This window comes from Rhinatrema bivittatum, chromosome 17 (assembly GCF_901001135.1).
Source record: "Rhinatrema bivittatum chromosome 17, aRhiBiv1.1, whole genome shotgun sequence".
Taxonomy (NCBI): domain Eukaryota; kingdom Metazoa; phylum Chordata; class Amphibia; order Gymnophiona; family Rhinatrematidae; genus Rhinatrema; species Rhinatrema bivittatum.
The window spans coordinates 40,829,848-40,851,338 of NC_042631.1; the positions used below are offsets into that span (position 1 = coordinate 40,829,848).

At 41.0% G+C, this 21,491-nt stretch overlaps 1 protein-coding gene across 1 annotated transcript in view; it reads left to right on the top strand.

Moving 5' to 3' along the window:
• The window catches only part of LOC115079486 (mucin-5AC-like), a 186,495-nt gene that overhangs the window by 38,925 nt on the left and 126,079 nt on the right, over positions 1–21,491 (top strand). Inside the window, exons 9-15 of the mRNA XM_029583111.1 lie at positions 2,378–2,505; positions 4,505–4,554; positions 6,581–6,718; positions 6,825–6,989; positions 8,230–8,324; positions 12,942–13,068; positions 19,460–19,718. Of these exons, the coding sequence (XP_029438971.1) occupies positions 2,378–2,505; positions 4,505–4,554; positions 6,581–6,718; positions 6,825–6,989; positions 8,230–8,324; positions 12,942–13,068; positions 19,460–19,718 (962 nt within the window). The remainder of the gene's footprint in view (positions 1–2,377; positions 2,506–4,504; positions 4,555–6,580; positions 6,719–6,824; positions 6,990–8,229; positions 8,325–12,941; positions 13,069–19,459; positions 19,719–21,491) is intronic.

Sequence of the window (21,491 nt, forward strand, 5' to 3'; positions counted from 1 at the left end):
ATATACAAAGTGGTGGACCGTCCTGGAGATCAAAGCTTAAATATTGAGTTTAAGTTTAAGAGAATGCTTGGTTGAACAACCAGGTCTTTAGTCTTTTTTTAAAGGTGGGAGTCGATTGTTCAATTCTAAGGTCTGGTGGGAGTGAGTTCCAAAGATTAGGACCGGCAGTGGAAATAGCTCTTTTGCTAAGTGAAGTCTTGAGAGGATGGGCTCTTAGCGTGCCTTTCTGAGCTTGTCTAGACGGACGAGAGGTGGAGTGAAGCTGTAAAGGGATGGTGAGGTCCATTGGAGTGGAGTTATAGATGGCTTTGTGGATTATTGATAGGGATTTATAGAGGATTCTGTGTTTGATAGGGAGCCATATCTGGAGTAAGTGATTATTAACATCTTAAAAGTGAAAACATGACTGGGTCAGGGGTTTGGGTGAAATGGGGGGACTTCAGGCTGACGAGCCAGGAGGGTCTTCATGAGCTGCAGATGTGGACTGGGCAAACTGGTAGATTAAGTGGTTAAACTGGTTAATTCGTTGTCGTGCGCATGTTAGAAAATCCCCAACTGACACTTATAAAAGCCGACTTATGGGGTAAATGCGTCTAAATAACGTGTAAAATATATCCCTTTAAAATTTGAAGTACACTTATCCAGATAAATAGTGCCTTTGCTGCTACTCAGACAGGCAAACTTAAACTTATCTGGATAAATAGCGGCACTTATCAGGCTAAATTTCGACTTATCTGGCTAAGTAGTAGCAGGCACTATTTAGCTGGATGTCCCTTAAGCGCTACTTGTCTGTATGTAAGATAGCTGGGTAAGTCTAAAAAGAAAGTACTACATAGCCAGATAAGTCTTAAAATGCTATTTATCTGGCTAAGGCCTGGATTTTCCATTCTTGCAGAGAATGGTGAATCCCGGCGGTAACGGGGAGCGGCAGGCCTGCGAAAGCCGGCAGCGATCGCACCACCGCGGTGTTATTGCTGCCGGCTTTCGCACCCAATAGCGCCACTGTGAAAGGTGGCGCTATTGGGCGCGCTACTGGCGGCGATAACGTGGCTGACCTTATCACTGCCAGCGAAGATATCTCCACGTCCGCCTCCTCGCTGCCCCGACTCCGCACCACCGCTTGCTATCGCGTGCGATAAGGATAGAAAATATCCCCCTTAATCGGATAATCAGATAAGTCTAAAAGCACTACTTATTTGACTATCTAATTTAGCTGGATAAATCTGAAAAGCACTGCTTAGATAGACAAGTAGCTCTTCCCAAACTTATCCAGCCAAATACCACTACTTATCTGGATAAGTCTGAACTTGCATGGCTTGCAGTTTTTACATATGTGAGCATATTTGTGCACATATGTACTTGTATTTTATATCCTACGCATATCATTTGCACACAGGTTACAAAAAACTGTTGTAACTTTGCATGCGGCCATATACATGCCTATATAGGCATGCGGAAGCAGCTTTGAATGTTACCCCGTCCCGTTAGGGGAAAGGATAGAGGGGACATGTTGAGGACAGAGGAGAAATGCTGGGAAGCGGTGAGACGCTAGGGAGTAAACCTCTGCTAAATATATTCTCTCACTATCGGGGAAATTTTAAAAGAAACACGCATGCACCCATAAACACACGTATTGCAGCGCGAGCAAAAATATGCTTCCTTTTATAAAGTATGGGCGTAGCATTTAAAATACTGTTGCCATGTGAACTTCTACAGCCTTTACACACGTATTTTGCGTGTGAGAGAGAGAGAGAACCTCTGTATGGTGTCAGTCTGATATCTATATAGAGGTACCATTACCTCTATATAGAACATGAGATTACACAGAGATTACAAAGAGCATGAGAATTATACCTGTAAGTAAGTAACTTACATGTATATATGGTCAAGACTTACATCAACAAATAAGATTTATTATGACATGATGAAACCGAACCTTATTGGCACTTGTTAGAATGTACTACCGTACACATCTATTAACTTTAATTTATGTGCCTGTATGTAAACCGTTGTGATGGTATATAACTTAATGACAGTATAGAAAAGATTTTAAATAAATAAATAAATATATACCACTGTAGAGGGTACTTTGAATCGGGATGGGTTTTCGGGAGGTGGGTTGGGGGGGTGTTGTTACATGCACATTCAGAGGTATCCCTAGTAAAATTAACATCAGTAAAGCATTGTAGTCCTTATAAGTGATGAAAAGTCTAACAAGAGGAGTTGATTTTTAAACTGCAGGGCTAGCTGTATTGTACAAAATCTACACCTTTTTATCACTTATAAGGGCTACAATGCTTTACTGATGTCAATTTTACTATGAATACCTCTTGTGAATAAATATTTCCCAATGTTATGGGCTATTTTGTGTTTCCAGGTTTGTAAAAACAACACCTTCATTGTCTTGGGAGAGCTGCGTAGGTGTGGTCTAAGGGACAGTGAGACCTGTTTAAGGAGCATCACTCTCATTCTCAATACGCAAACGGTAAGTGCTCAAGACATACAGTGCAGATTAAAAGCTGCAGGTTTCACTGAGAGCAGTCTGCCTATATTCCTTGTAAAGAAATGGTGAGGTCCATATTCAAAAGTATGTAGTATGTAGCCGGATAACTCAAACCTTATCTGGCTCAATTCTAGTTGGCTAAGTTAGGGGCATTCCAGGGGCATAACTGGGAGGAGTTGAGTTGGTTGGCTAAGTTATCTGGCTAACTATCTTTGGTCGGGCCAAAGATCTGTCCTAAGGTTAGCCGGCTAACTTTAAGAAAATCGGCTATATTCAATAGTGCAACTGCACTATTGAATATATGTCCAAAGTTAGCCGGATAAGTTTATCCAGTAAATTTGCTGTCTGGGACAGTGACTGAATATGGATTCCAGAGTTCTTAGCTGGTGCCTGTGGATATCTATAGAGATTTTTTTGTAGGCTTCCTCTGGACGTTTGGAAGCTATGAGGAAACTTTTCAAGTAGCCTGGATAGCAGTAAAGTGTACATGGACGTTGCACATACAGACTTTACCAAGTATTTCCAAAGCTAACTTAATTGCTAAAGTTCAGTTTTGAAAAAGCTGGGGTAATTGGCCCAGGATGTGTACACATTACTTCGCACAAAGTTACACCTGCTGTTTGAAAGAGGTAACTTGTGCGATGTAATATATAAGCATACTTTTTAAAATAGAAAATTATGCATGCAAATCCCAATAATGCACTTTGCAGTGCAATATGTTTGAAACCAGATTATGTGCATACTGTTACGCCAACTGAGCCTGTGTCTATTTTAGTAGAACCATTTACATACACAAAAGCCAGTTTTATGCACGCAGATGGATTTGAAAATGACCCCCGTTTTAAGAACCAGAAGGAACTGTATGTCTTTCTGCGTTTTTTTGTGGTTTTGTACTCTGGACTAGGTCTAGTTTTGTTCCTGGAACATTTTGATTGGATCAGTAAACTCTTATTTTTTTGAAAGACAGCACATTGAGAGTGGACTGATTATGGTTTTTTTTTAAGTGATCCCTATAGATCACTGGCAATTCCAGTCCTCGAGGGCCACAAATCTGTCGAGGTTTTAGGATATCCTAATGAATATGCATGAGATAGATTTGCATACAACTGAGGCAGAGTGCATGCAAATCTCTCTCATGCATATTCATTAGGGATATCCTGAAAACCAGACTGGTTTGTGGCCCTCGAGGACCGGAACTGCCCACCCCTGCTTTAGAGCCTACAGATAAATCCCATTCCCATCACAGAATCCATGTCCCAACCCTGCTACATGGTCATTGCTCAGAGGGGATTGGAAATGTCACCCCTCTGCCAAGGTGGAGGAAAGGGACTTACAACTGGATGTGCAATACATGAATCTAAGTATACTGCACATTTTAGCATACAAAGCTGACATATCACAGGACGCAGTCTAGTAATATACAGTGAAAAAATTGTTAAAATGTAAAGAAGAAATGTGCATGCAATAGCTAAGCCCAGAGCAATTACCAGAATGTGCATTTGCTGACACTTTCTGAAGCCGAGAGAGCAAAACCTTCTACCAGGTAAGAGATCTCTGTTTCAGTTTTTTAGCCTAATTTCCTATTGGGAAATGGCCTTATAAGATCATCATCTCTATGTGTCTGTTTCTCTTCCTCCCTACATGTGTCTGTCTGTCTCTCCCCTCTCCAATAGTCTTTGAACCCTTCTTCCAATTTTATTCAAATTTGTGCCATAGATAAAATGCTCAGTGACTCCCAGCTCACACTTTTCATAAGCCCTAGATGCCCCCAACTCTTAAAATTCTGTCTTTATTTTATTTCCTATTTATGTAGTTATTACGCAGAAGTTCAAGTAATAAATGATGTGATAACCATATGCAAATTTGTGACCCAAAGAAGGAAACTAGTCTTTGTGAAAAGATTTTACGTCTTATTTCATTTTGTAATTCTTCATATTTTCTTACCAGGCTTGTTAAAATCCCCTTTCTTTTCTTTTTCTGTTAGATTGTTATCAGTTCCAGTGGTAGTGTGCTTTTGAACTCAATCTATACCAACTTGCCCATCTCAGCAGGTGAGGTTCACCATGTATCATGTGGAGGAGTAGCTTAGTGGTTAGAGCAGCAGGCTATGAACCAGGGTTCAAGTCCCACTGTTGCTCTCTGTGACCTTGGGCAAGTCACTTTACCCTCTATTGCCTCAGATACAAACTTAGATTGTAATACCTGAATGTCATCTGCTTTGAAGTGCCAAAAAGCAGAATGTAAAAAAATAAATAACTCTGAATGTGGCTAGCCACACCCCCATTTAAAGTGGCAGGTCTCTTTTTAATTATTTGAAGTGAGATGAGTGCAGAGGAAGGAGTGAAATGATGTCACTAATTTACAGTTTGTAAGACAAAATCCCAGTTTTTAATTATATTTTTCCTTTACATAGTTTTACTTACATAAACCTCTATTCTGCAAACTTCATGGGTATGCAAAAAAAAATGAGCCACAGGTGTAAATCTCTGTAAGAAAGAGCTCAGTATTTGTGTAGTGGGTATAATATCGTTCTTTTGTAGTATGAGAAAAATATTCCACAAGCTAAATATCTGCCGATATTTGGAGGTTGATATGCAGCGCCACTTAGCTGGATAAGCAGGGATTTAGCCAGCTAAGTGGTGACCTCTGAATATCTGGCTCCATTCAGCTGCTGCCACTTAGCTGGAGAACTACTTAGCTGGCTAAGTGGTGGGTGGGCCGGGGGCATAGCGGGGAGGAGGTACTTATCCGGCTAACTTAACTCGATAAGTGGCAATATTCACACTTCTTTGGCCAAGTTAGCTGGACAAGTTAGCCCTGCTATCAAGCAGGTCTAAAGTTAGTCAGATATAGTTATCTGGGAATATTCAGCGGTGTGGCCATGTTACTGAATATCCCAGCTAAATTAGCTGGATACGTTTATCTGTTAACTTAGCTAGCTGGCTATCCTTTCAGTATCAACCCTCTGCTCAAGAATTTTGCAGAGTTGAAACCAGAAGTCAGTGTTTTAAAAATAATTTAAAAAGTATGGCTTGCAGTATTTAACATGAAGGGAAAATGAGCAGGCTTGATGGGATTTGTGGTTCTCATTTGCCATCACAAAGTATGCTTATAAAAGATCATTTCAGCAAATATAATACTCAAAGTAAGAACGCATTTTAAGATGTTGACTAAGCATCCACAAGGTGTGAGTTCCTTGTTAGCATAGTGATGGAGTAACAATTGAGCTATATTTTCACACCAGAAGCTTAATTTTTGGATTTCACAGGCAAAACATTCTGACTCGATCTCGTTTCTGATTAACTTTGAAGAAAATCTAAAACTTCAGAAGTTGTTCAAGTTTGTCTATTGCAAAAAAGTGTTTATAAAATAAGACCCAAGGTTTTTATTTATTTATTAAATCATTTCTATTCTGCAAAATCCCAAAATAAATTTTGATGAATGTAGATTACGAAATAAGGCATCTAACACAGGGGCCGATGCAATACAGTGTGCTCAGCCGAGCGCACTGTATAACTCGCAGTAGGGGGATTAGCGCCTATTTAACGCGCATCCAACGCGGAGTGAATGAGATAGTGTTCATCACATGCAAATGCATGTGAATAAGCCTATTACTCATTCACTCCGAATGGAAAAAGATAAATGTGCGTCTCAGATGCACATTTATCGCTCAGATATTAACACCTGCCTGGAGCAGGCATTAATAGCTGAGCGCATTGAAAGCAGAAAAACTGCTTTTCTGTACTTCTTTTTTAAAGTAAACAAAAAATAATAAAATAACTCGGCAGACCGCTGAGTTATGAAGACCGACGCCGGTAAACTCGGACTCGGTTTTCATAACCGGTCATCTGCCAGTAATGAAAATGGCCACTGATAAACTCGCGACCCCCTAATTTCTATATTGCATGGCACCCTCCCTTGTGGGCGCCATGCGTGCATTAAAAAAGCAGGCACTGAAAAGTCAGCGCCCGCTTTCAGCGCACATAATTGCATGGGCCCCCTAGCGGGACAAACAAACCACTGCAGTCCTAAATCCCATCAGAAGCCTAAAACCATTATTATGCTCTTTGTCTCCAGCAAACGCCATTCTTTTCAGACCTTCTTCATTCTTCATCATTGTGCAGACCAGCCTAGGCCTGCAGCTTCAGGTTCAGCTCGTCCCCATCATGCAGGTCTACCTCATCCTAGACCCGGCTTACAGGAGGCACACCTGTGGTAAGAAGCAGCCATTTCGATGACCTTCTTAGCCCTTCAGCGGGAAATTTTCTTTTGATTTAGTTGAGCAATTCAAAATGTTTTCCACTCTTTTTTTTCCCCCCAGGCCTCTGTGGAAACTACAACAGCATGCAGGCAGATGATTTCGTAGCTATGAGCGGCATAGTGGAAGGAACTGCGGCTGCCTTCGCCAACACCTGGAAAGCACAAGCTGACTGTCCTGATATCAAAAACATCTTTGCGGATCCCTGTGCACTTAGCGTAGAAAATGGTGAGTCCTAGAATATAATCTTTACCGTACATGCACGGAGGTCAGGGCATGAACTGTGGGTAAGAATTCCTATCTTCCGTTCTGGTCATTCTTTGGGGGCCTGAGTACTAACGTTTTTTCCCCTTTACGGAGTCGTGAAAAAAATGTTTAGAGCTCCATATTCTGTGCCATTGGAGCAGCTTAGCCAGACAATTGGTAAGATTTGAAAATCTTGCCATGCCGACTGGCTCCAAGATAACTGGATAACCAGGGTATAATTTGTAGTGAAAAAGGAAGTGGAATTGTTGGTCGGGGATGGGTAGAAGTGGAGTAGTAGGGAGTGGGGCCAGGGCTGGGTATGACCTACGTAACATATCTCCCCTGCACCTCCTCTCTTTCACATATTTAAAAACCTCTGAATTCTTTTTTCAACTGTTCATATTGGGGTAGATTTTCAAACGTGCGCTGGTGCGCACACATGGATACCCGATTTTATAACGTTATAGGATAGATAGGGAAGATTTCGGAGTCGGGGTGGAGAGGGGAAGAGGTAGGAAGAGCAGGGTTAGGGGTAGGAACGTTTCTTCCCAGTCCTCTCCTTAATCGGAGTGGACTGGGAGGGAACTGGGGAAGGCCCGATTGCGTCTCCACGTGTAATTTACTAAAATTCACACCCCCCCCCCCCCCCACGTGCACCGCCCGCACGAGCGCGCACTGTTTTTAAAATCTGGTGTGCATGTGCGCGTGGCCAACGGATTTTATAGCACGCATGTTGTAAAATTGGCGCATCCATGTGCGCGCACCGAGAACCACGCACACATGGTCGCGTGCACGCTCCTTATAAAATCTACCCCATTATGTATATTATTAAGTATATTACACACACAGGAAAGGAGATTAGTATGAAAAGGAAAAGTTATTGATTTTCGAATAACTTCAAGAACCAATGAAAAGCATTAAAACCATTAATACACAGGGTTAGAATGTAGGTAAATGTATCTGGTACCCGTATAGAAGGAGGCATTCTAACAAACAAGCAAGAAATGGGATTTTCAGATCATTCGGAATGTGCAACCGAGATGAATCCTTTGGGAAAAGCTGATCTTCTCGCAGGTCCTGCCGGTGTCATAGGGATCAAAATGTAAACATGGTATCAGCATCAACTCAAACTGTGGAGATGGCACACTGACATGATTTGGTGTCCAGCAAGATTCTGGTCATGTTTGAAAGCTACCAACTGCATTTTCCCCCCTTTCTGTAGAGAATTATGCCCAGCAGTGGTGCTCAATGCTCATGGATGCAGAAGGACCTTTTGCGTATTGTCACAACATGGTGAACCCTGCTGTCTACTATAAGGTAGCTTCCTGTTTCTATTCTTCCTTCAGGTATTGTGGGCTACGATGTTACAAAAAAGACTGCACCCATTCTGGACCCATGCAGCGAGCCTTTTGTTAGTAGTGTACCAGTAATTATATCTTAAGTTAGCAACAGCTTAGAAAAGAGACCATTGCAGGTGAGAATTTGCAAAGATTTTGATAAAACAACATTTTTTAAAAAAGTTTTCAAACTCTAGGAATAGTGAGGACTATTCTGTAAACTCCCATGAAAATTGCATGAACCGCTTTTCAATAATATTCACTATTTGCATATATAGAATTATATTAGGTAAAATAGATCATACATAGATGCTATTGTGCATTAGTATATGGGGGGCTCTGGTTCCTTCTTTTGATGATCCCTGCAGCAGGAGTTTATAAAGAAGCATAATTTTCATATAATCACCATTTTTCACATCATACAGCACTTCTATAAATATTTTTTTTGTCAGCAGCATAAGTGGCATAAAAAGATTTAACTGTACCTACTACCGACATCCTACTGTACCTACTGCCAACTTATTTTGTGTATAAATCAACTTTGCTCATAGAAAACCCACTGATTTATTTACCAAAATTTATAGGGCACACTATTTATAAGTCTAGGCAGACAACATAATTATATTCGTAATAAAAATCATCAGACATTGACACATTCAAAAGAGTAATCAGCATTAGTTACTGGCAAGTGTTCAATTCATTGTGCCTTGCTGAAGACCCTACAGCTCCTGTTTGTTACATCTTAATAAAACCTCTCATGTCCCTAGGCCAAAGGAATTCTCAAATGTATTTTAAAGCTTTTCTTCATGCACTTCAGGTGGCTCTTCTCTCTATTTAAATGACATAATCTTTTAGAAAGTAATGGTCATTTACCCCCCAATTTACTGTAAATAGCTCCTCCCTCCCTTCCCTATAATATATTTTTTGCTCCTTTTTCATTCAATCCCCCTCATAAGTTAAATGCTAATGCTGTCTTGTTATTAATTATCTATGATGTTCCTTGTTACATTTGGTTCCATTTTCTATGTAAAGCTCGGTTAGCTATAAGTTTGTTTTAATGTAAACCGATGAGATGTTCCCAACGTTCATCGGTATATAAATCTTCTAAAAATAAATAAATAAAATAGTAACAAACCCAGGATTTTCAATGTTTTGGCTAAACAGCCTGCCCTAGGGGGTTATTTGTCTGCAAGTACAAAAATCAATCATTGTTGCCAATCCTCACCACTAGCACTGCTTATAGCAAAGTAATCTTGCACGTCTTTGTTTTTATATGCACTCTCAAACCTACATTTTGATAGCACGTGAGAGCAATTCACTAATCAATATGAGAAACATCGTAAGAGAAACCAACTAATCACAGGTCTATACAAAGAGGGTAATTTTCAACAGTGTGCAGAAATCAGAACATACACATACATGTATGCATGTGCACACAAAGGTATGCCTGTATTTTGGAAACTGTGTGTGGTGGGAATGTATCTCTGCCCCCAAAGCACACGCATATGTTTCAGTAGGAGCACATTTTTTTTAATGCAAGAAGCTGCATGCTTTTTATACCTACTTTATAAAAGCACACCCACACATTTTACACACGGAATAATTCTAAAATGCCTATGTTTACCGCAGGTATTTTATAAAGCATGCATGTATTCTGCTTAGGAAAAATACCTGTTGGTATGCTTTTAATCACCAGTTTGCAAGGGGTACCCACTGGCTCCAGATTTTCAGGACAGGCTGATCCAGTCCTGGTTTTACCCCATTGTATTCTGGGATTTATTCTGATTTACCTATTGCATTCCCTAAGAAAAGCAAGACTATAAATACTGGCATGCAGGGGAATAAAACCAGGACTGAATCGACCTGTCCTGAAAATCCGGAGCCATTTGGCAACCATACAGTTTGCTTACACCAATACCATGTCACTCCGACGTCCACCGGTTCATCTAGACCTCCCCCCCTCCCCAGCACTTAACCAGACCTCCCTCCCAAAAACTGCAGCAAAAGGCAAGTGCAATTTCATTTCTGTGACTCAATTAGCACGTGTAAAAGCATGCGTATACATTTGGTAAATTAGGCTTGTATACCACTTCCCAAATACCAACTTGTGCACAAACTACCAAGCCCACCCTTGAAGGCTCATAAACCGCCCCTTTTTCATTTACATTTACACATGACACTGCCGGTACCTGCATATTTCAGGCTTTTACAAAATGCAACTTGTATGCGTGAACATCGCGTTTCATGTGTAACTTCCATTTTTATGTGTTGAAACCAGAGGCGGATTGGCCTATCGGGGCTTCGGATATGCCCTGGTGGGTCGGTCCGACCAATCACGTGGTTGGCGTTGGTCGCAGCGGGCCCCAATGCCTGTGGAGCCGCCTGTGATCATCGCCAAACTCCACAGCAGCTTTATCTTTTTATTTATTTTTTGGGTTCCCCGTGGCCGTCCTTATGTTTTGGTCGCACGTGGTAGCGGTAAGGAAACTCCATCGCCTGCTCTCTCTTCTCTCCCCCACCATCGTCTCAGCAGGAGCCTCCCCTTTTCAGGCATCACGCGGCAACGGCAGCAGTAATGTGGCTCCATTGAGTTCTGCTCTTACTATTCCTTCCCTCCCTCACCACCACCGCGGCAACGGAAAACACTCCCAGCTGCCTCCCTCACACCTGCCCTGTCCTGCTTCGCCCGGTCTACCCTCTCCTCTGCCGGTGACAGCACCTACCTCACCGCAAGCTAAGTACTTCAAGTTGCTGTTAATAGCAGGTAATGGACTTCTCCTCCAAGAACTTATCCAATCCTTTTTTAAACCCAGCTACACTAACTGCATTAACCACATCCTCTGGCAACAAATTCCAGAGTTTAATTGTGCGTTGAGTGAAAAAGAACTTTCTCCGATTAGTTTTAAATGTGCCCCATGCTAACCCGCTACAATACAATAATAATTACCAGCCCCTCCCAGCATCCGGGCCTTTCAGCCTGCCCCTACCCAAGACAATCACTCCAAGCTGGAACAGCAACAAGGAACCTACTCATACCCTATTCTTTTGGGGCCCTTCCTGAATACTCCTGACTACCAATGGGAGTAAATTTTTATTTTTTTTTACTTATTCAGAAACAGAGGGGGGAGAAGAAAGAGAGTGGGAATGAGTCACTAAGTATGTGTGAGAGCGTGAGCCCATCTGAATCTAAGGATCAGTGAGTGCATGTCTGCCAGTGAGCATATGTGAGAGTGCAGATTAGTAATAGTCAGTATGTGTGTGTCAGTGAGCATGTATGTGAGAGCATGTATGAGCGTCTGTGAGTACATATGTCTGTGAGCATGTATGTCAGCGAATTGGAGGATAAAAATTAACAACTGATATTCCCCACAGCCGTTCCCCTTATTCAATGCAAATATCCTTCCTGTTCAATAAAAATGAACCCATTCAGCCCCAAGATTTAAACATCCAAGGTGCTAGAGTTTGTAAATGAAAAATCCATTCTTGTTCCCATTGAAGTAATGTTTTATTGCAGTGACCACCTCGAGAGAATGAAAACAGACAATCAGTGGCAGTGAATTTCGTTGTTCAAATACCTGCTGGTATTCTCTGCAATAAGAGACAAGTGGCGCCTCAGTCCAGTTATTACAGCTACCAATGAGGTGGTGCAGTCACTTGCAAACTTCAGTGCTATTGGCTTTTGTCCAGGGAAACAAATTACAGCCCCACTCAAAGGCTGAGGACATAAGAAATAGCTCCCAAAAGGATAATGTCCCAAAATAGTATCCTTCTCTCTTACACTATGTCCTGAAGAGCATGAATGAACAACAAAGGTACATTCCAACCTTTTTATGCCGCTGATGATGCTGTCACAAAAATTAGTTTTGTAAATGTAGTACATGTGATTAATAATCTTAAAACTTGGACAAGTGTTCCCAGTGATTTTTGATTTGCATAGCATTCCTATTTTTTTAATGATCCTCTGAAATGCCTTTTTTACTCTTTTCCATCCAGCTTTCGTCAAAGGTCCACTGTCTATCCTCTATTGTTTTTCCTTTTTATCTTACATATCCCTTCCTACATATAAGACAAGACCTGCAGTAATACAGTCAAAAATACAGGTTATTTTCCCCTTTTACAGTCACTTCCCCTGCAGGAACCTTATCCTGAAACTGAGCACAGGTCTTCTGGTTGGTTGGATAGCAAAGAAAGCCACTCTCTGTTTGTCAGGCCATTTTATAACTATAATAGTAAAAAACGGCTTATCATTTAAACTTTTATCTTAGAACATCTGCCTTCCCTTTAAAAAGGAGTGGAAAGAAAGGCTAAAATTAAAAGTTTAGTAGTATCATAATGACCACTGCCAAGGTCTGATAGAATTACTACCAACTGGTGTCTTGTCATCAAGGAAAAATCAAACCTGGTCTGGCTTCTGCCCATTGCATCTGTGGACTTGTAGTCCTGCGTTTCCTAAGAGAAATTGAAATTTCATCTCCAGATGTATAATGGGGATAAATCAGGACTGGGCTCTCTCCCTGGTGACCTTCAACTTCCTGGGATTCCTATCCACATGGCAAGCAGTACTGTTAACGGATGTTACTGATTTCTGTTTCCTCAGAACTGCATGTTTGACACCTGTAACTGTGCAAAAAGTGAGGACTGTATGTGTGCTGCCCTCTCTTCCTATGTGCGAGCCTGTACTGACAAAGGAGTCTCACTAAGTGGTTGGAGGACGGAGGTCTGCAGTAAGTTAGAAAACTCTTTAATCAGAGATTCTTTTTACGTTATTTCATAACCAATTGAACACACTGACGAAGTCCTTTTATTCAATATCATGAATTACCAATATATCTTTGAGGATCAGTGAGTGGGAATTTTATAGCCACAGAAAAGCTAAAAACTTGATGCTCAGAATAAAGATGCCTGATCACAGAGGGGGAAAGGACAAAGACAGAGTTAACATGCAGCCACCACTTTTCCCTGTTGGGGTTAGGCACAGGAGTCTGGTGAGTTTTCGGGAAGTAGGTTGGGGGTCAGGGGGTGGTGTTACAGACACATTCAGAGGTATCCATCGTAAAACTGACATCATTAAAGAACGTTTCACCTTATAAGTGATGAAAATTCTAAAAAGAGGAGTTGATTTGTAAACTGTAATAGAGATTACAGTTTACAAATCAACTCCTTTTTATCACTTATAAGGTCAAACAATTCCCCAACCCACCTCCCAAAAACTCACCCCGAATGAAAGTGCCCCCTTACAATGGTCCATATGGAGAGTATCAGACTGAGCCCTATAAAGAGTCAGTCTCTCTCTTTCTCTCTCTCTCCTCTAACAGGAAGCTGTAATCAGTAGAACTTGATATCAACAAGAATTGAGGGAAACGCTATAGCAGCTGGCAGTACACTCTTGTGAATCTAAAATTCACCCATATTATTTATGAGGTCTCTATAAGTGCAAATATACAAAGTCCCTTATATGTATGGCTCTTTGCGTTCTATAACAGGGAGCTGTAGCAAAGGGGTGTGTGTAACATGCATGTGCCAGTGAAGGAAACTTTGGAGTTATGTGCATCAGTCCTGCCTCTGGAACACCTTCTCTGGGTGTGCATACATTGATGTACACACTCTGTTCCCAGCTATTTAAAATTCACATAGCTCTCACTCAGGCCACTTACATGCACAAGTGGCCATTTTAGCACACGCAAGGCTTTTAAAATCTACCTTATACTGTAAAAGGAGGGATAATAATATGCAAGGAACTAGATAAGTTAGTGTAAGTAAACCAGAAGGTACTGGAAAACAAAGTGAAATAAAAGGAAAAGAGCGCATTTACATTTTTTCCATTTATTTATTTATTTATTTAACATTTTTCTATACCGAACTTCATGACAAGATTCATATCAGACCTGTTTACATAGAACTTAGGTGCTAACTAAACATAACCAAATAACAGGAAGGCCGAAGCACAGTTACATATAACAGGGAGCTAGAACTTGGGGGCTAGAGTAACCTGGAAATAAAAGGATAGCAAAAAAGAAAACTAGAGGATGAGAACTTATGTCTATACTGTGACTGGAGCTGGTGTCTGGCTAATTGGGAAGCATCTAGTTGAGTTATGTTGAAATATTCGAGCTTAAGGGAAGGTTTGGAGGAAAAGCCAGGTTTTGAGTTTTTTTCGGAAGGTTAGCAGGCAGGGTTCCAATCTTAGGTCTGTCGGAAGGTTGTTCCAGATGATGGGGCCCGCTGTGGAGAATGCCCGTTCTTTGGTGGAGGTTAGGCGTGTGGAATTAGTTGGGGGAACTTGAAGGGTTCCTTTATATGCTTCTCTAGTTGGTCTTGCGGACGACTATAGTTTTAATGGGAACTGAAGGTCTAGTGGTAGTTGGTTGTGGATGGATTTGTGGATTATGGTGAGTGCTTTGTTTGGTTTTTTTTCCCAGCAACCAACTTTACTTTTTCCAATCTCCCCCAACCCCTTACAACTTCTGTACCATTTTAGTACTTGCAAACACTTTTCCAGAAGACAGATAACAGCCTGACAACTTCAGTTTTGGCAGACTCAGGGAGGCAGAGGTCCAAGATCAAACTGGCTGCATTATTCTTTGGCTCCTTTTTACTTCTTTTCCCTTAGTCCCATATCCTCTTAAGAGGTTTCATGCACAAATGTCTTTTGTGGGCCTAGAATGCAACTAACCCTTTCAAATGTTAGTGACCATTAGATAACCAGCAGCCTGTGATGAACCAGCATCCTTGAGAAGCAAGACCCAGAGTTCTTCCTGAGCCTGCATTTATTTTACTTATTTTAAAAAATGTATTACCCACACCCTCCAATGTTCGGGGCAGGTTACAACAATACCATCATAATCAATAAAAACAATATTTAAAACAATAAATAACATACAGGATATAAATAAAAAAGGGGGGGACTAGTTTTTGAGAAAGCAGAACAAAGGCTGACCTAAAGGAAAAAAACCTAAAAGAACAGAAGCAAAGGTAGGGGGATTAGATGACAGCCTGGAGGTTAAGGTTCACATAGGTCTTTAAAAGCTTGTCTGAAAAGATGATGTTTTAACGCTTTCTTAAATTCCTTTTTGTTGGATAGTAATCTCAAAGTTTGAGGAATAGCATTCCATATGATAGAGCCTGCAATAGAGAATGCTCATTCATGGGTCACTGCTAGTCTGGTAGTTTTAGGAGAGGGAATTTGTAGAAGGAGTTGATTTTTTGATCTGAGGTCACAAGAAGGGTTATAGAGATGTCAAATGGCAGAAAGCCATGAACTTTTATTATTATGAATGAGGCTATGTGGGGTGGACAGGATTTTATATTGGATACGCCACTGTATTGTTAGCCAGTGTAGACTGAAAAGGACTGGGAAAATATGTTGGTATAATTTCTTATTAGAAAGTAGATGAGCCGCTGCATTTTGCACCATTTGAAGAGGTCGAATAGATGATTGGGGTAATCCTACGTAGAGCGAGTTGCAATAGTCAATGCCTCTGAGTATCAAAGACTGAAGAACTGTTTGAAAGGCAGTGGGTTGAATAATGGCTTAATATGCTTTAGAAGACGCAGTTTATAAAACGATGATTTAACTACGGATTTGATATGTGTTTGCATATCTAACTAGGGGTCGAGAATTACACCAAGGTTACAGACATTCTTAGAGATGTTAATGGCTGTATTATCAAAAGAAATGGTATTAGGTATATTATCAAAAGGAGGATGTCCAAGAATCATTATTTCCGTTTTTGATAAGTTTAGGCTAAGTTTGTTATGAAACAACCAGGTTTTAACTCAGGATAGGCATAAGGAGGTGAATTGTAAAGTGGATTTCCAGTCATGCCATGCAGGGAAATAAACTGTATGTCATCAGCATAGAGGCAATAAGAGAGAATAGAAAGAAGTTGACAAATGGGAGAGAGATAAATATTGAATAAGGCGGCTGAGAGGGAAGAACCTTGAGGGACTCCAGTGCTTAGGGTGAACCAAGAGGAGGTGGCAGAGTTTATGTGGATCTGTTGAGTTCGTTTTATTAGATAAGAATTAAACCAGGAATAAACAGTAAATGGTAAACACATAGTTATCGGGTTTTACCACGTTCATTAAGTTGTAAAAGAAATTTAGAAAGGAAGCAATCATTATTCTACATATCACCAGTCATAGCAGGATAGAGACCATTCAGGAAGAATGAAAAGACATGGATCTTTCTGGATGCCTGAAGATTATTGCAGTCCTGAAGTCCAGTGAAGGAGATAGAGTATTTAGATGCTTAGGGTAAGTTCTCTAGGCAGTTGTTTTTAAAGTTTGGGATGCTTCTTTTTTTAGCAGATTGATTTTGCTGAGTTAGAGCTTAGAGACTGCAATGGATTGCTTGTGAGCTGCTCCTTGGAATCGAGCAGCAATGGCTTGCCCATGACCGTAGCATATTAAAGGTGTTATTCCATTTGCTTTAGATAAATATTAGTCAGTGTCACGTGGTCTTGTTCATGCTTGTTTTATGTATAATGTTGTGATGCAGACTGTGTTCCATGGTTGTTCACCACTTTGAACTATTTCGTAGGAAAGTGGTATATAAAAGATTTTTAAATAACTAATTATACACTTATCATTGTAATGCATGATGATATTAATAATGTCCACCATAGATTGTCGCCGTTTGGGTTTTTAAAATATCGTTAAAATCATGAAAATCGTGAACCGGCACACTAAAACACCCTAAAACCCACCCCGACCCTTTAAAATAAATCCCCCACCCTCCCGAACCCCCCCCCAATGCCTTAAATTACCTGGGGTCCAGCGGAGGTCCGGAACGACCTCCTGCAGTCGAATCGTGTTGTCTTCAGCCGGCGCCATTTTCAAAATGGCGGCGCAAAATGGCGCCGGCCGTAGACAACACGATTCGACTGCAGGAGGTCGTTCCGGACCCCCGCTGGACTTTTGGCAAGTCTTGTGGGGGTCAGGAGGCCCCCCCAAGCTGGCCAAAAGTCCAGCGGGGGTCCGGAAAGACCTCCTGCAGTCGATCTCCTGCCGGCGCCATTTTCCGTACAGAAAAATGATTCGCGGCAGGAGATCGCTCCCGGACCCCCGCTGGACCCCCGTGTTGTCTACGGCCGGCGCCATTTTGCACCGCCATTTTGCGCCGCCATTTTGAAAATGGCGCTGGCTGAAGACAACACGATTCGACTGCAGGAGGTCATTCCGGACCCCCGCTGGACCCCAGGTAATTTAAGGCGTTTGGGGGGGGGGGGGTTCGGGAGGGTGGGGGATTTATTTTAAAGGGTCGGGGTGGGTTTTAGGGTGTTTTAGTGTGCCGGTTTTCCCGCCCTCCCCTTCCCCTCCCCCTTCCCCCGATTTATGATTTTTTGACGATAAATCGGGGGAATTGTTATTGTATCGCGGCTCTAATGATTTTTGACGATTTAAAATATATCGGACAATATTTTAAATCGTCAAAAAACGATTCACATCCCTACAGGATAACCTCATCATTCCTGAGAAAATTCTCGGTAAAGTATATTCCATAGAGATTTGGTCTTTAATGAGAGTTCTTGGAGGAAGGAGCCAACCCACCAGAAAAGAGATCCCGTGGGAGTTCCTGTCAGAAGCTGTACAGAATGAAACTGTTGAAAGAAAGGAGGATAGCTTTCCTACTGAAGAGGTACTGAGGGGAGAAAGGGTCCCTATCCTGGGGAGCAGACCTGTTTGGGAGAGGGTGATTTTTTTCTGCTGAAAGAGACTGAATTGTTTGGCACTGATTCATTTGGACTTGTTGCAGATTAGTGCACCATTCTCTGGTATATCTATAGTTTGGGCTTTGTGCTGCTCAACTTCATTGCTGGTAAAAGAGCTTTTATCTTTGTTCAACAGTCTTGGAGTCTAAGTAGTCTTTTTGTGTTGATTGGATTGATGCATGGTGGAGCCCCAGAAAGAAGAAACCCTAAGGGTCTTGAAACAGAGAACTCCAGCTCCCCCCCCCCCCAGAGTGTAGGAACCCCATGGGAGGTCATAGGGCCTGCTCTAGGCCATGAAAAGAATAAAGAAAAACGCAAGGAAAAAGAGAGATGAAGAGACCAGGAGAAAGCAGCAAGAAAAATATAAATGGCATATATTGTCAAGGAAAAAGAAAATGATGATACTGTTGAGAATAAAAATGCATCTTTATCACTTGTTTTGAGATGAGAATGTTGTCTTTTAATCATATATAAATTTACTTTTGATAAATATATGGAATTATTTAATTCTATGGATCACGGGACTCTGCATTTTTATTATTAAGAATAAAACATTAGAAAGATATGAAAATACTTGATACATTACAAATTCTTAGTAAGTTATATTACAATATCAAATGATAAGGGACAAAATTAGAAGTGTGCTGGATTAAAGTTTCATTTCTTGGTCACCAGTATAGCTTATCGCACAAATGTATTTAGATTAGAAATTATAACTTGGTTCAGCAAGGTAAGCAATAGGAATAAAGTTAACACATGAGCATAAACATGGCATCCTGTCATTCCAACAAGTCAGATTTGTATATGTGATTTTGTTAGGAACAATGGGACTGATTTTATGCCTGTGAAACTAAATCTTTGATAAATTCAGGTCCTATTTATCAAATTTTATTGCAGAATGATCTCACAGAGTTTATTATTTCTATATTTGGACTCACAAATGTCAGGGAAAGCAAACTACCCGATGCCCCAGACCCAATCATAGTGACTGTTTTCACTGACTAAGTCCTTGCCTTGTGGTGCTGTAGTAAAAATACCTTAGAAATAGAATATGTTGGCATATAAGGACTCTAAGGGCCATATAATCTGCCACTGGTAATGCAAAGAATGGCACATATCCAAGTCACTATAATTGATATGCAAACATTGGTACCAAGTCTTTCATCTACAGTACACAAGTAATACAGTACAGTACATGACAAAGGACTTCTGTTATGTCAGAATTTGACTGTCACAATACAAGATCTATAGAGGATAAGGCCTCAGTATGTTTTATATATATATATATATATATATATATATATATATATATATATATATTTTATACTCAATAAAAATTCAAGACAAAGTGGTATAAAGTTATACAGTTATTAACACATGTGCAATTAAATTTCTCCCTAAGGCACATACGTAATGAACTGCCCCAGGTCACTGGTATATAGCTACAATGTCAGCTCCTGCCAGCCTACCTGCCGCTCCCTGAATGAGCCTGATGTTGTATGTGACATTGAGTTTTCCCCAGTTGATGGCTGTGTTTGCAAAGAGGGAACCTACATGGATGGCGATGGAAAATGCCTGCTTCCATCTTTCTGCCCCTGTTACTACAAAGGACATTCTGTGCCTCCCGGAGAGATCATTCATGAAAACAATGGCATGACATGGTAAGATAACCTTTCAAAAATACATGTAGGTTGTCAGAAATCATGCGAACATAATATTATACAGCTTTGTTTCTATAAAACTGAAATCTCATATTACCGCAGTAAATTAAAAAAAAACAACCCATAAGCTAATTGTATCATACATTCTCTATGGTGAAAAAAAATCAGTGCAAATCTTGCAAAAAACATCTCCCCATCCCAAGAGATAGACAAAACCTATTTCAAGAAATGACACTCTGAATCTGAGAGTATTTCTGAGTTTATTCTAACATAAAGTCAGCAGAGGAAGAGTGGCCTAGTAGTTACAGCAATGAGGTAAAATCAGGGTTCAAATTCCACTTCCACCTACTGATACCCTGTGTAACCTTTGATAAGTCACTTTAACTCCTGTTGCATCAAGTACCCACTTAGATTATAAATTCTTTGGGGTAGGGAATTATTGTACCTCAGTTAATAATATGTAAGTTGATTTGAGCATTAGTTAAAAAGTTGGGCTAACAAAATCCAAATGGGTTAATAGTAGGTTTGGATAATCCAGACCCACAGCAGAGTGGCCAGCTGGAGTCGGGTTTGATTGAATGACTGTGAATGATGTTTTAAATGAAATATCCAGCATAACAGAAGGATGAGGGTTTAAGCCTAGATGCACAGCTTTTAACTATGGTCATTTACATGTGTGGGAAGGGCGAGACAAGAAAGGGAGGCTATGATTCAGAAGAGTTTCAGCTTGAAATGCCATTTTTAGAAGCTATGGTTGCTACTTATCAGAATCCTACATGCCTCCAACTATTGGTGGAATATATCATCAGGTGAAAAGGCATGTGATCTAGCAAAAATGCTCTTAAGCATGCAAGCATCCACAATTGGGCTTGTGTAAAAATTATTTTATTAAAAATATGTGTAACCCTCTTTTCAGGAATCTCCTGCAATGCAAGGACATGTACATTGATTGTAATCTGCCTTGACACCTACTTTGGGAAAAGGCATATTCCTTGTATGTACCCATATCAGTCCAGACTCCTGGGTTTTACATCCCTGCCAGCAGATGGAGACAGACAAAGTTTCACTGACACTGTACTTAACCTATGTGCCATTTGCAGTCCCTCAATGTTTTTCTGTCTCCAGCAGATGGTACAAAACTTGCAGTCTGGAGAGATCTGAAAAAAAAAAAAAAGAAATAGAGAATTTCCTTATCCTCCCAGGGGGTTGTGAAATCCTGGTGGGGCCATCCCTCCTTGTTTTGAGTTGGACAAGCAGGGGGTTGGTGACCCTTCTGGTTACTTGTTTGGAGGTACCATGGGATGGACATCTGATGGTCCAGAACCTCATCCCCCACAGCTGATGGCTCTGCAAGAACAAACATGAATGGCAAGGAAGTAGTCTTTATTCTTGTTTGCTAGTGTTGGTGCTTAAAATTAATTAAAAAAAAAAAAACCCCAAACCCCAAAAACCAGAAGCAGAGTCTTCCGCTTCTTCCTGTGGCTGTGGCTTGAGGGAGAGTTGAGGACCAGAGGCAGAAGCTTGGATAGGAGAGTTCCCCGATGGGGGTAAGTGTTTTCCCATGGTGTGGCACAATTTGCTCCGGCTCGCTTCTCTAGGCCATGTGGCAATGTGCAGCACTGCTTGCCGCACCGGCATGGGATCACATGGCAGACTAAACAGACAGGGTTTATGCTTCGGCTGGAAGAGAGGGCTTTTTGGGAGTCTCCCAAAGAGCTCTGATCTCCCCCTTGGGCCCTGATCTTCTCTGGCATCCCGGGTCTCCATGCTTTC